The 12183-nt window shown below is 41.5% G+C and overlaps 2 protein-coding genes and 1 long non-coding RNA gene across 3 annotated transcripts in view; all 3 read left to right on the forward strand.

Moving 5' to 3' along the window:
- The first annotated feature begins 1680 nt into the window (after positions 1 to 1680).
- LOC311142553 lies at positions 1681 to 4551 on the forward strand. The gene is made up of 4 exons (XR_014614341.1): positions 1681 to 1713; positions 2063 to 2201; positions 4173 to 4263; positions 4492 to 4551. It is a non-coding gene; the product is annotated as an uncharacterized lncRNA (long non-coding RNA).
- Positions 4552 to 4642: 91 nt separating this feature from the next.
- LOC311142674 (uncharacterized protein) lies at positions 4643 to 7458 on the forward strand. Its single transcript, XM_084178328.1, has 10 exons — positions 4643 to 4668; positions 4809 to 4937; positions 5048 to 5173; positions 5426 to 5465; positions 5575 to 5609; positions 5796 to 5884; positions 6013 to 6318; positions 6435 to 6505; positions 7164 to 7280; positions 7393 to 7458. The coding sequence occupies exons 3-9, from the start codon at positions 5077 to 5079 to the stop codon at positions 7174 to 7176; spliced, it is 651 nt and encodes a 216-aa protein (XP_084034454.1). The 5' UTR covers positions 4643 to 4668; positions 4809 to 4937; positions 5048 to 5076; the 3' UTR covers positions 7177 to 7280; positions 7393 to 7458.
- Positions 7459 to 7865: 407 nt separating this feature from the next.
- The window catches only part of LOC311142440 (folliculin-interacting protein 1-like), a 47125-nt gene continuing 42807 nt past the window's right edge, over positions 7866 to 12183 (forward strand). Inside the window, exon 1 of the mRNA XM_084178087.1 lies at positions 7866 to 8035. Within this exon, the coding sequence (XP_084034213.1) occupies positions 7947 to 8035 (89 nt within the window). The 5' untranslated portion in view covers positions 7866 to 7946. The remainder of the gene's footprint in view (positions 8036 to 12183) is intronic.

Below are 12183 nucleotides of genomic sequence, written 5' to 3' on the forward strand. Positions count from 1 at the left end.
TGGGACTGGTTAGGAATCAATGAAGATTACATAGTAATATTCCAACTGATGAATGTAAACAGGGCAGGTCATAAAGAATCCTGTAGTATGTTAAAAAATATATGAATAATATGTTTTATAGTAAATCTAAGATCGGTAGGTAGGACAGGAATAAAGCTGTACATGTTGTATATTTTAATACTCAGTGTTTTTCCTTCTTTGACTAATGGACACTATTTTAGGTGAGTGGTCATGTCTCAAACCTGCTACAGTGTTACCGTACTCTATTTTTGCATTTGATTTTCATGGCCAGCAAGGAGCGCCAACATAATTATGGGGAACATCGCCACACATCTTTTTTTTTAAGAGCTTTTTGGGGGGGACAAGATGACAGGTAGGCCTACACCCGATTGGTTGTCAGACTTGGAGGTGGAGTCAGAGGAACCCATAGAGGTTGATAAGAAGGCTGGCAGGAAAAAAAAGGAAGAAAGGGGAACATATTAAGAGTAAATATGGAGTGCTGCAGAAGGAAATTGAACATGACGAGAGTGAGGATGAATTAACTGCGGTGGCAGGTGCTGTGAAGACCGCAGAGTTTGAGCCTCCTCCCGATGGTGATGAAGATGATTTTGGCCCAGTTGGAGCGAGATTTTTGGAGAGAATGGATTCTTGCCTTCTGGCTGATCCATATGTGGTGTCAGGTTGGGTGGAGAAGAGGTTGGGGAATGTTAGGTTGGTGAAAGTGACTCAAAGTGGAATCGTGTCGCACCACGCGACTGGGGACAAGAAGTGTGACATACTGTTGAAAGGAGTGATAACTGGAGTGGCGTTAAGTGTTGAGGAGGGTCAACTGACGTTGAAGACTCTCTGTGTTTGTGACGCCAGCCGTTTGGTGCGACGAAGACCCAGTGGAGATTGTGGTGAAACAGAGAAGACACTGTCAGTACTACCGAGTTTTGATGCGGAGTCTTTACCAGATAAAGTCAAGTTAGGATGTGTCAGTTATTCCGTGAGAGCTTTTGTCCCAATCCACTACAGTGTTTTAGGTGTCAAGCTTATGGTCATGTAGCAGCAGTATGTAGGAGGGAGGTTCCTAGATGTGAGAAGTGTTCAGGAGGACATGAGACAAAGGAATGTGGAGTATTGGTGGAAAGAGTTGTGTGTGTTAACTGTAGGGGTACCCATGGTGCTGGAGATCAGAGGTGTCCGGTGAAAGGCAGGTTGAGGTTGCCAGGTTCAGAGTAGTGCAGAAGGTGTGGTATGCTGAGACAGTAAAGAGAGTAGAAGAGGAAGATGTTGGCCGAGGCTAATAGAGAGGGATAGGAATAACATGTGCTTCAGTAAGGTTGTTTTTTTGGCATTCATGGCCATGGTTGTCAATTGTACGGCAGCAATGGAACTTAAATCACAGAGGATAGATGTTCTGGTGGCAGCTACAGAGAACTACTTGGGTGTATGAGATTTTACTGCAGAAGAGTTACAAGATGTTTTGAATGATAGTGTCCCATCCTTCAAGGCTGCTGGCCTGGAGTAGGATCAGATAGGGCCGAAGTAGTGGAATAGTGGTTAGGTTTTAATGGGTGCCATTTTTTTCACAAAGTGTAATGAATTCATACCACAGAATAGTAGGCTAATACACAGCCAATACAGTAGGTGGCGCCATGCACCTATAATATTTGTTTTGGACCGCCATAATACCAAAGAAGAAGCTGCTGACGCTCCAGAGGCCTACAGGTTTGTGAGAAAAATAAAAAAAAAGAGCTTTGGCCAATGACAACGTTTTAATAATTGAATGAAGAATAGTTTGTTCAAGCTGTATCTTTCTGATTAGTTGGTTTGCTGGCTTTATACCTTGATCTAACAAGTGAAACACCTGCCTGGCCAAAAAAACAAACAAATGTTGGCTACCGTTAGCTAGCTACTGTAGCTAATTTAGCAGGCGTCATTATCGGGTCACTCAAACACGTTAGCTAGCTAACAAGTTTGAAAGTTCATTCTCACCTTGACTTCATATAAAGTGGATGTAAATACATCTATGAGCCTCCTAATAGTGTTTTGATTAAACTAACTTTTCTCTCCAAAGAATAATCTTGTTTTTGATGGAATGGTTCGTTCAAAACGTCGGAGTGATGACACCATCACAAGACGAGAAGGAATGCTCAGCCGCAGCTCCAGAAGGCAGAGTCGCGATACACCTTTGAAGTCAGGTGGCACAAGAGGCAGTAAGAAATGGGATGCCTTTCAGTGACAGTATGAGCTACTATGATTATACCTGTCCTGAAGACCATCTCTCCCCTGATATCTTCATACACAGATAAGATGTAGCAATCTATAAAGGATTACAAAAACAGTTTCAGACAACCAGCTACACACGGATCTACAGTACCAGTCAAAAGTTTGGACCTACATACTCATTCAAGGGTTTTTCTTTATTTTTAAAACTATTTTCTACATTGTAGAATAATAGTGAAGACATCAAAACGATGAAATAACACACATGGAATCATGTAGTAACCAAAAAAGTGTTAAACAAATCAAAATATATTTTATATTTGAGATTCTTCGAAGTAGCCACCCTTTGCCTTGATGAAAGCTTTGCACACTCTTGGCATTCTCTCAACCAGCTTCATGATGTGGTCACATGGAATGCATTTCAATTAACAAGTGTGCCTTCTTAAAAGTTAATTTGTGGAATTTCTTTCCTTCTTAATGGGTTTGAGCAAATCAGTTGTGTTGGGACAAGGTAGGGGTGGTATACAGAAGATAGCCCTATTTGATAAAAGACCAAGTCCATATTATGGCAATAACAGCTAAAATAAGCAAAGAGAAATGACAGTCCATCATTTCTTTAAGGTCAGTTAATATGGAACATTTCAAGAACTTTGAAAGTTTCTTCAAGTGCAGTCGCAAAAACCATCAAGCGCTATGATGAAACTGGCTCTCATGAGGACCGCCACAAGAAAGGATGACCCAGAGTTACCTCTGCTGAAGAGGATAAGTTCATTAGAGTTAACTGCACCTCAGATTGCAGCCCAAATAAATACTTCACAGAGTTCAAGTAACAGACACATCTCAACATCAACTGTTCATAGGAGACTGCATGAATCAGGCCTTCATGGTCGAATTGCTGCAAAGAAACCAATACTAAAGGACACCAATATGAAGAAGAATCTTGGGCCAAGAAACACGAGCAATGGACATTAGACCGGTGGAAATCTGTCCTTTGGTCTGATGAGTCCAAATTTGACATTTTTGGTTCTAACTGCTGTGTCTTTGTGAGACGCAGAGTAGGTATGCACGCACGACTGTAAGTCGCTTTGGATAAAAGCGTCTGCTAAATGGCATATTATTTATTATTATTAGGTGAACGGATGATCTCCGCATGTGTAGTTCCCACCGTGAAGCGTGGAGGTGTGATGGTGGGGGGGTGTCAGGCATTTATTTAGAATTCAAGGCACACTTAACCAGCATGGCTACCACAGCATTCAGCAGCGATACGCCATCCCATCTGGTTTGCTCTTGGTGGGACTATCACTTGTTTTTCAACAGGACAATGACCCAAAACACACCTCCAGGCTGTGTAAGGGCTATTTGACAAAGGAGAGTGATGGAGTGCTGCATTAGATGACCTGGCCTCCACAATCACCCGACCTCAACCCAATTGAGATGGTTTGGGATGAGTTGGAATGCAGAGTGAAGGAAAAGCACCCAACAAGTGCTCAGCATATGTGGGAACTCCTTCAAGACTGTTAGAAAAGCATTCCTCATGAAGCTGATTGAAAGAATGCCAAGAGTGTGCAAAGCTGTCATCAAGGCAAAGGGTGGCTACTTTGAAAAATATAAAATATTTGTCGAACACTGTTTTGGTTACTACATGATTCCATATGTGTTATTTCATAGTTTTGATGTCTTCACTATTATTCTACAATTAAGAAAATAGTAAAAAATAAAGAACAACTTTAGAATGAGTAGGTGTGTCCAAACGTTTGACTGGTACCTTACATGCAGCACAACTGGTGGACAAAAAAAGTTAACCAAGCCCAGCAGTATACTCATTCCCAAGCAGAGGAAGCTAAACCTTGCTCATAGCCGATCATTAGGTTTGACTACTATGGTTGCTGATAGCTTGCCTGGCAGAAGCAAATTGGTCTGGATGCCAGGCAAGCTGATCACATCTTTTGTTTAAATTTCAGAACTGAAACGACTCTTCCCTAAACCCCTCTGCGCACGGCCAAAAGGCCATGTTCTGTCACCCATAAATGAGTCAACATGCACTGACCACGGGTGAGTTGCTTCATCTGCTCAACAATTTATAACAGTTAGAAAAGGGTTAAGTCCCAAATGGTACCCTATTTCCTATATAGTGCACTACTTTTGACCAGAGCACTATCAAATTAGTTCTCTAAATGGGGAGTAGGGTGCCATTTGGGATGCAGACAGATAAGATTTGTAGCTAGCATTAACGTGAATTATCATTCCTAGTACATCCCATTGTTATGCTTACCTCAACAGATCTGTCTCGTCAACTGCTCCCTGGATGAACAGAATGCTGGAATCAAATGGAACTGTGAGTGAAAACATTCATTAAACCAGTTCGCATCACCTCCAATTCACTCTACTTTAACTTATCACGCTCCATTTTCTCTTTTCAGGAGAGCACAATACATTCAAGCACAGAAGACAGTTCAAGTTGAGTTTGGAACATGTTTTTTTGTCAGTTCATGGATAAACCCATGCTCACTTTGGTCCTTCGTGTTTTTTGGATTGGTAATTGCAAATGAATGGGTCAGAAAGTTAATTATTGAACGTAATGTTTTTTCTATGTGCAGTTTCACAAGTGGGTGTTTCCTCCCTCCTGTTGGATTGTGATGAGACTGACTCTGCTGACATCATCTCCAGCGATACCAGCTCCAGCAGTCTGCCCTCACCTGAGCTGTTCCGCAGAGAGGAAGTCTATGGTGTGTGTGTTGGTCTAGGACACAACAGGCACTGTAAAAAGACATGGCTGACGGCCCATGCCCTAAGAAGTTGAGTGACAGGGTTTTTTCAATCTTTTTTTGCGGTTTAGAAGAGATAGTGGCCTTCCCCAGTGAGGAGATGTTGGACCTGCATGTAAAGAACTCCACTCTCCTAGATGTCAGCCATGCTGAGGACATCCATATGCAGCAGCCTCCTAACCTGTCTTCCATCATTGGTAAGAGATACAGCACAATACTGGACATACATGATGTTTCCCAAATGGCACCCTATTCACTTTATAGACTACTATTTTTTATCTGTGCCCATAGTGCACTACTTTTGACCAGAGACCTATCTTGGGAAAATGGTGCCATTTGGGACACACAAGTGTTTTTTTTTAAAGAACCCTGAAACCTTGTCAACCTTGGAGAGGTTTAGTATTCCATGCTTCCTAATGTTCACAAAATGTACTTTTCTTTCTTTGCAGACATCTCCCAAATGAATGATGGAAAAGATCAGGAAAAAAGGTAGATTTGATTGAATGGCCCCGCCCCTTTTTATAAGATGTGAAATTAACTTTTTCATAGAATTAAAAGTAATTTATATTCTAACAAATAACATTCATTTTTTTCACAGCCACTTAGCACTACCCATTAGAAGTACATCTTCAGGTATTTGCTTATAATTTTACATTTACATTTAAGTCATTTAGCAGACGCTCTTATCCAGAGCGACTTACAAATAATATATTTTATCCTGATTTTAAATAACTAATACAGTCATTTATGTAATTTTTTAAAATTGTTATTATGCCTAACAAAAACAGGAGAACACATATAATTTCCATGTATTTGTAGACAAGCTGTTCAATGCCTATGTGTCCATTGAAAGCACACCCCTAGCTGGAGGAGTAACTGTGCCCTCAGTCCCCAAGAAAAGACCAAGGGTATGAAAACGCTCACCTGTCTTGTATTTCTCAGATTCTATCTGAGCTACAAGTGGCATGTAAAGAGAAACTGTGGATCATCTGCAAGTGTAAGAATGTCAGTTAGTAATGAAGTCCTCCTCTCACAGCCAGTGACGATTAGACCCAGGAAGATCAAATGCAGGAAGAGAGTAACATTCAGTGGCTCTGTTACCGCTGAGAAGATGGTAGTGAACAATGTGGAGCCTGTCAGTGACCATACGGCCAGTGAAGTCAGTGAGAGGACCAGAGACACAGTAGACAACAGAGAGACTGCTGCCCCTGAAGAAGTCCCACAAGTCCTGAAAAGACCCACACATCACTCACCAGAGCAAGCCAAGTCCTTTGACTTTGCAGACAAGAAAGAAAAAGACACCTTCTTTCAAAAGTTGAGGCAGAGGTACTCCTCCATGAGGGTAAGCATCCTCTCTGAATGGTCAGTCTCTGGATGATTTCAGATGCCATGTATCAGGGATTTGCTGTCATGGTATGTTGTTTGACTGACCATGGTCCTGGTATTTTTTGTCACCAGAGTATATTCGCCAATGTTGATGTTGGTGGGCGTTCGACAGATACATTTGAAGATGAGGGTGATGTTGTTTGGTAAGCACAATTTCTACATAGGATGAAGTCCTGCAGATGTTAGTAAAAAAAATATCTGCAGGACTCTGTTATACCATGCACAGAAATGTCTTGCAGAAATGTCATTACTTGAGACGTCCAGTAGAGGTCATGCCTCTCTTCTCATCAGACCTTTCATTGCGTCCTCTGAAGTATTTCCATGAGTAGGGCCAGGAGTTTTTCCTGACCAATGTGACCGAACCTGGGGTGTATTCATTACGCCAATTCTGTTGCAAAACATTTCTTAAATGGAAGCAAACTGAATGAAACGGGGAGGGACCTACCTGAATAGAAACTCTCGTTTTGCCCCTTTGTGGCTCAGTTGGTAGATCATGGTGGGACCAGTACAGAAAAAAGTATGAAAATGTATGCACTCACTACTGTTTGCTTCCGTTTGGTTTTTAAACAGTAAACAGTTTCCGTAGTAAATACACCCCAGAAAAAGCTTTTGGCTCTAGTTATTAGCTGTAAATCGGGCTCGAGGTTTTTCCTACTCGGGAGAAATCCCTGCTGGCCTTTCCATGAAACATACTGTTTTGTTTTTATAATTTATAGTAATGGTTGAGTATGATTGATCTGCTGCTACTTTTGTTCATTTTCCATTGTTGTTATTGAACATTGTGCTTTATTCACTCTGCAGTTCAAAGATGTAAGTACCAAGTAGTTTAAAGGGCTGAACCATCTGTGGAAGGTGTGCCGGTTCCAGCCCTCCAGGACGTAAAGCTACCACAACTTGTAAAAGCTGTCATCAATACAGGTGAGAAAGCAAACAAAGCACATTGTCTGAAGATCATATTTTAACCTTATTTTACATGCCATTTTCTCTAAACATTAATCTCACAATGACCATTTTCTTCATTCTCTTTTAGGACAATTCTGATCCCCAAAGGTTTTCACAGTCCATGGACAGGTTGTCATGGTTTAAAATAATAAAATAAAAACAACTATGAAATTCTGTTTCTGTAATAGATAATGTAGATACATAATGTTCAAATATTTTAATTTAATTGTTAACATAATAAATTGATAAAATACAGTCCTGCTGTATCTGAGCTTGTTTGACTGAACATGTGAAATATATTTCAGGCTTAGAATTGGACTGTGATGTATACAAATTATTTATTATGTTTTAGGTGTTGAATGTACATTTTATTTGGTGTCTCGTATTGTAACTTTAAGCCAAAACATAAACAGAGCGATTATTTTGACCACGTGGTGCTTGGCCAAAAATATCAGCCAATCAAGTATTTTCGAGGAGCAGTGGATCGTCGTCCAATCAGAAAACTAGTGGGTTTCCAAGCAGTTCGTGTGACTAATGCCTGTCATATGACTCTGACACAAATGGAGTTAGTTTCAAGGAACTAGGGCTGCACTTGGATTTGAAAGAAAGTGAGACTTTCTGTACCAAATAATTTGGTACAAAATGCCTCCAACTCTTTTCCAGAAACTTTTTAATAAGAGAAATTCATTTTCGCCGCCCCCAAGATGCAACAAAGAGGACCCCGCGTTCAGGTACGTGCGCATGCTATCCACAATAAGCTGCAAGCTATAGCTAGCTAACGTTAGTTGAGCAGCTCATTCTCTTGTGAAAGGGGTGAGCAGAAGTTGTCACGAGTATTAGGTATTAAGATACAGTTATGCAATCCGTAATATGCAACGTGTTTTAACCACCTAGCATTCCGATAACGGCAACTGTATGCTGCCTTTAATTGTTGCCACCAACTAACTGCAGCTAACCCACTCCAACCACATCGTGAAATCGCTTGAGAAAGAATTTGGGTCTTTGTAGAAAGTAAGGCAATGCCTCCGCTCTTTTGTTGGAAATTACTTGAAGACAAAGTAACACGAGGCAAAGCAAATGATGTTACTATTTTGTGTTGTGCTGGATAGGGTGTTAATCTTGGTGTGTGTAAGTTATCCACTGTAAGTTATCGGTTTTATGTTGAATATCTGTTCACACAAACAACAAGAATTCATAACTAACTAGCTACAATTCAAGAGTATTATCACTTGGTGCCAAGTACAACCTGCATGTATGCTACTGTACCCAGTCGCAGGCACAGTAGTTGTGTGTACGTGCAACGGTGCACGTGACTGCTCAATGGCTGGGCCAATGACAGCTAGATGGCTGGTAAACTGACGCTGCGCTGTGAAGGCTCAGTAAATACATTAGTTGTGCTATAGTTTCTCTGATTACCATGAATTTACAAAGCATTGATGACATTGACCTTCTGTTACTGCGCATTGGGAAATCCTTTTATAAATTCTTAAATACTGGCGTCATGTCATCCATATCATCCCAAAATATATAATGTTATTTGTGAATTATAGGCCAAAAATTTAAATTTAAAGAAAAATGTCAGGTGTCACTCGCGAGACTCCCGATGATAAATACCCTCACTTATACAGTGGGGAGAACAAGTATTTGATACACTGCCGATTTTGCAGGTTTTTCTACTTACAAAGCATGTAGAGGTCTGTCATTTTTATCATAGGTACACTTCAACTGTGAGAGACGGAATCTAAAACAAAAATCCAGAAAATCACATTGTATGATTTTTAAGTAATTAATTTGCATTTTATTGCATGACATAAGTATTTGATCACCTACCAACCAGTAAGAATTCCGGCTCTCACAGACCTGTTAGTTTTTCTTTAAGAAGCCCTCCTGTTCTCCACTCATTACCTGTATTAACTGCACCTGTTTGAACTCGTTACCTGTATAAAAGACACCTGTCCACACACTCAATCAAACAGACTCCAACCTCTCCACAATGGCCAAGACCAGAGAGCTGTGTAAGGACATTAGGGATAAAATTGTAGACCTGCACAAGGCTGGGATGGGCTACAGGACAATAGGCAAGCAGCTTGGCGAGAAGGCAACAACTGTTGGTGCAATTATTAGAAAATGGAAGAAGTTCAAGATGACGGTCAATCACCCTCGGTCTGGGGCTCCATGCAAGATCTCACCTCGTGGGGCATCAATGATCATGAGGAAGGTGAGGGATCAGCCCAGAACTACACGGCAGGACCTGGTCAATGACCTGAAGAGAGCTGGGACCACAGTCTCAAAGAAAACCATTAATAACACACTACGCCGTCATGGATTAAAATCCTGCAGCGCACGCAAGGTCCCCCTGCTCAAGCCAGCGCATGTCCAGGTCCGTCTGAAGTTTGCCAATGACCATCTGGATGATCCAGAGGAGGAATGGGAGAAGGTCATGTGGTCTGATGAGACAAAAATATAGCTTTTTGGTCTAAACTCCACTCGCCGTGTTTGGAGGAAGAAGAAGGATGAGTACAACCCCAAGAACACCATCCCAACCGTGTAGCATGGAGGTGGAAACATCATTCTTTGGGGATGCTTTTCTGCAAAGGGGACAGGACGACTGCACCGTATTGAGGGGAGGATGGATGGGGCCATGTATCGCGAGATCTTGGCCAACAACCTCCTTCCCTCAGTAAGAACATTGAAGATGGGTCGTGGCTGGGTCTTCCAGCATGACAAAGACCCGAAACACACAGCCAGGGCAACTAAGGAGTGGCTCCGTAAGAAGCATCTCAAGGTCCTGGAGTGGCCTAGCCAGTCTCCAGACCTGAACCCAATAGTAAATCTTTTGAGGGAGCTGAAAGTCTGTATTGCCCAGCGACAGCCCCGAAACCTGAAGGATCTGGAGAAGTTCTGTATGGAGGAGTGGGCCAAAATCCCTGCTGCAGTGTGTGTAAACCTGGTCAAGACCTACAGGAAACGTATGATCTCTGTAATTGCAAACAAAGGTTTCTGTACCAAATATTAAGTTCTGCTTTTCTGATGTATGAAATACTTATGTCATGCAATAAAATGCAAATTACTTACTTAAAAATCATACAATGTGATTTTCTGGATTTTTGTTTTAGATTCCGTCTCTCACAGTTGAAGTGTACCTATGATAAAAATGACAGACCTCTACATGCTTTGTAAGTAGAAAAACCTGCAAAATCGGCAGTGTATCAAATACTTGTGTAAACATTGGGAAATAGTGGTCCTCTGTAGCTCAGCTGGTAGAGCACGGCGTTTGTAACGCCAAGGTAGTGGGTTCGATCCCCGGGACCACCCATACACAAAAAAAAATAAAAAAAAAAATAAATGTATGCACGCATGACTGTAAGTCGCTTTGGATAAAAGCGTCTGCTAAATGGCATATTATTAGGAAAACCTGCAAAATCGGCAGTGTATCAAATACTTGTTCTCCCCACTGTATGTGTCAACCACGTTCTACAGCCAGAAATATGTCCTGTCTGAGGGAGATAAATGGAGCAGAGTGCATTTCACACTTTGGCTTCGATTGGGGCATGGCTTACTATTCCCTTTCTGGCCCACACGTCAGTACATTTCTTTGGCACACAGGCTTCATTCATCAGACACGCAGGACTGACAGACAGGTGTTCACTGGAACACCCAGGCACAGGTCTGAAGAAGCAACACTTTGGTGTCTCTTACTACAAAATTATTGATTTGCTTATCTGACAGTGACACTACTCGTATACTGACACCTGTGATTGAGCCTTAAGAAGATATTTTCATCTGGAACAGTTTGTGAGGGCTCGAACACGCTGGGATGGAGATGTCACTGTGAAAAAGTTAACTTTGTGCCGCCTACTTATCAATGACTCTTCCCTAAACCCATAGTTTTATCAATATGAGACAAGTAAGCAAAACTTAATGTTAAGGAGGCTCTGTTGGACTGGGCCTGGAACAGCACTGCCACATCACTGCACTATCCCTCCCTAAGAATACCAGGCAGGGCAGCAGGTTGGCTGACCCTCTGAGGAAAACCTAAACAGTGCTCGTATTTCCCTGGCTATGAGTGACCCAAGGGCAGCATACTGTACATTGCTGAGAGATCCCACCCAAGGGCTTTGTTTGCTCCCCTGCTGCAAACAACTTCCTTCCTGTACCACAGCACAGCCTGAAGTGTGGACTTAACACACTGCTCCTTCCCCAGCCAGATCAATATAGATAATGTACCCTAATCTGGAGGGCCATAATGGTTTTGTTGTGATTTTTAAACATCTGTTTTTCTGGTTCGTTTGGTTACCTTATATATTTTTGAATGTTGTATTGAGTGGTAAGAGCGGGAGAAATGTCATGGGCCAGTTCTGTTTTTCAGATTTTCAATTTCTGTTTGTCTATTAAGCCTTAAGCCGTAGTAGTGAAATGGCTGAGAGAGGAGAAATCTAGGCTTAAGTTCCTTCTCCCGGCCCTTTGCACATAGTTTCAAAACAGTGTGTGTGTCATGTGAGGGATCATCAATCATAACGTCTGCCAGAGTATCACATGTCTGTATTCCCCAGTCAGTCACAATCTATAAACGTAACTGCCAGGTTAGATGAGGGAAAGTTATTGCTTTTTTACTCCCAATGTCTTCCTTCCCCTGTTTTAAGTGATATGTAACTTTCAAAATACAGAAATCATCCCATAATATGCTGCTGCGTTTTGCATCATATGATGCAAATTGTATCATGCAAGGATTTGTGTATTTTGAAAGTTACAGTGGCTTGCGAAAGCATTCACCCCCCTTGGCATTTTTCCTATTTTGTTGCCTTACAACCTGGAATTAAAATAGATTTTTTTTGGGTTTGTATAATTTGATTTACACAACATGCCTACCACTTTGAAA

The sequence above is a fragment of the Coregonus lavaretus genome (genome assembly GCF_964263955.1).
Source record: "Coregonus lavaretus genome assembly, chromosome: 15".
Taxonomy (NCBI): Eukaryota; Metazoa; Chordata; class Actinopteri; order Salmoniformes; family Salmonidae; genus Coregonus; species Coregonus lavaretus.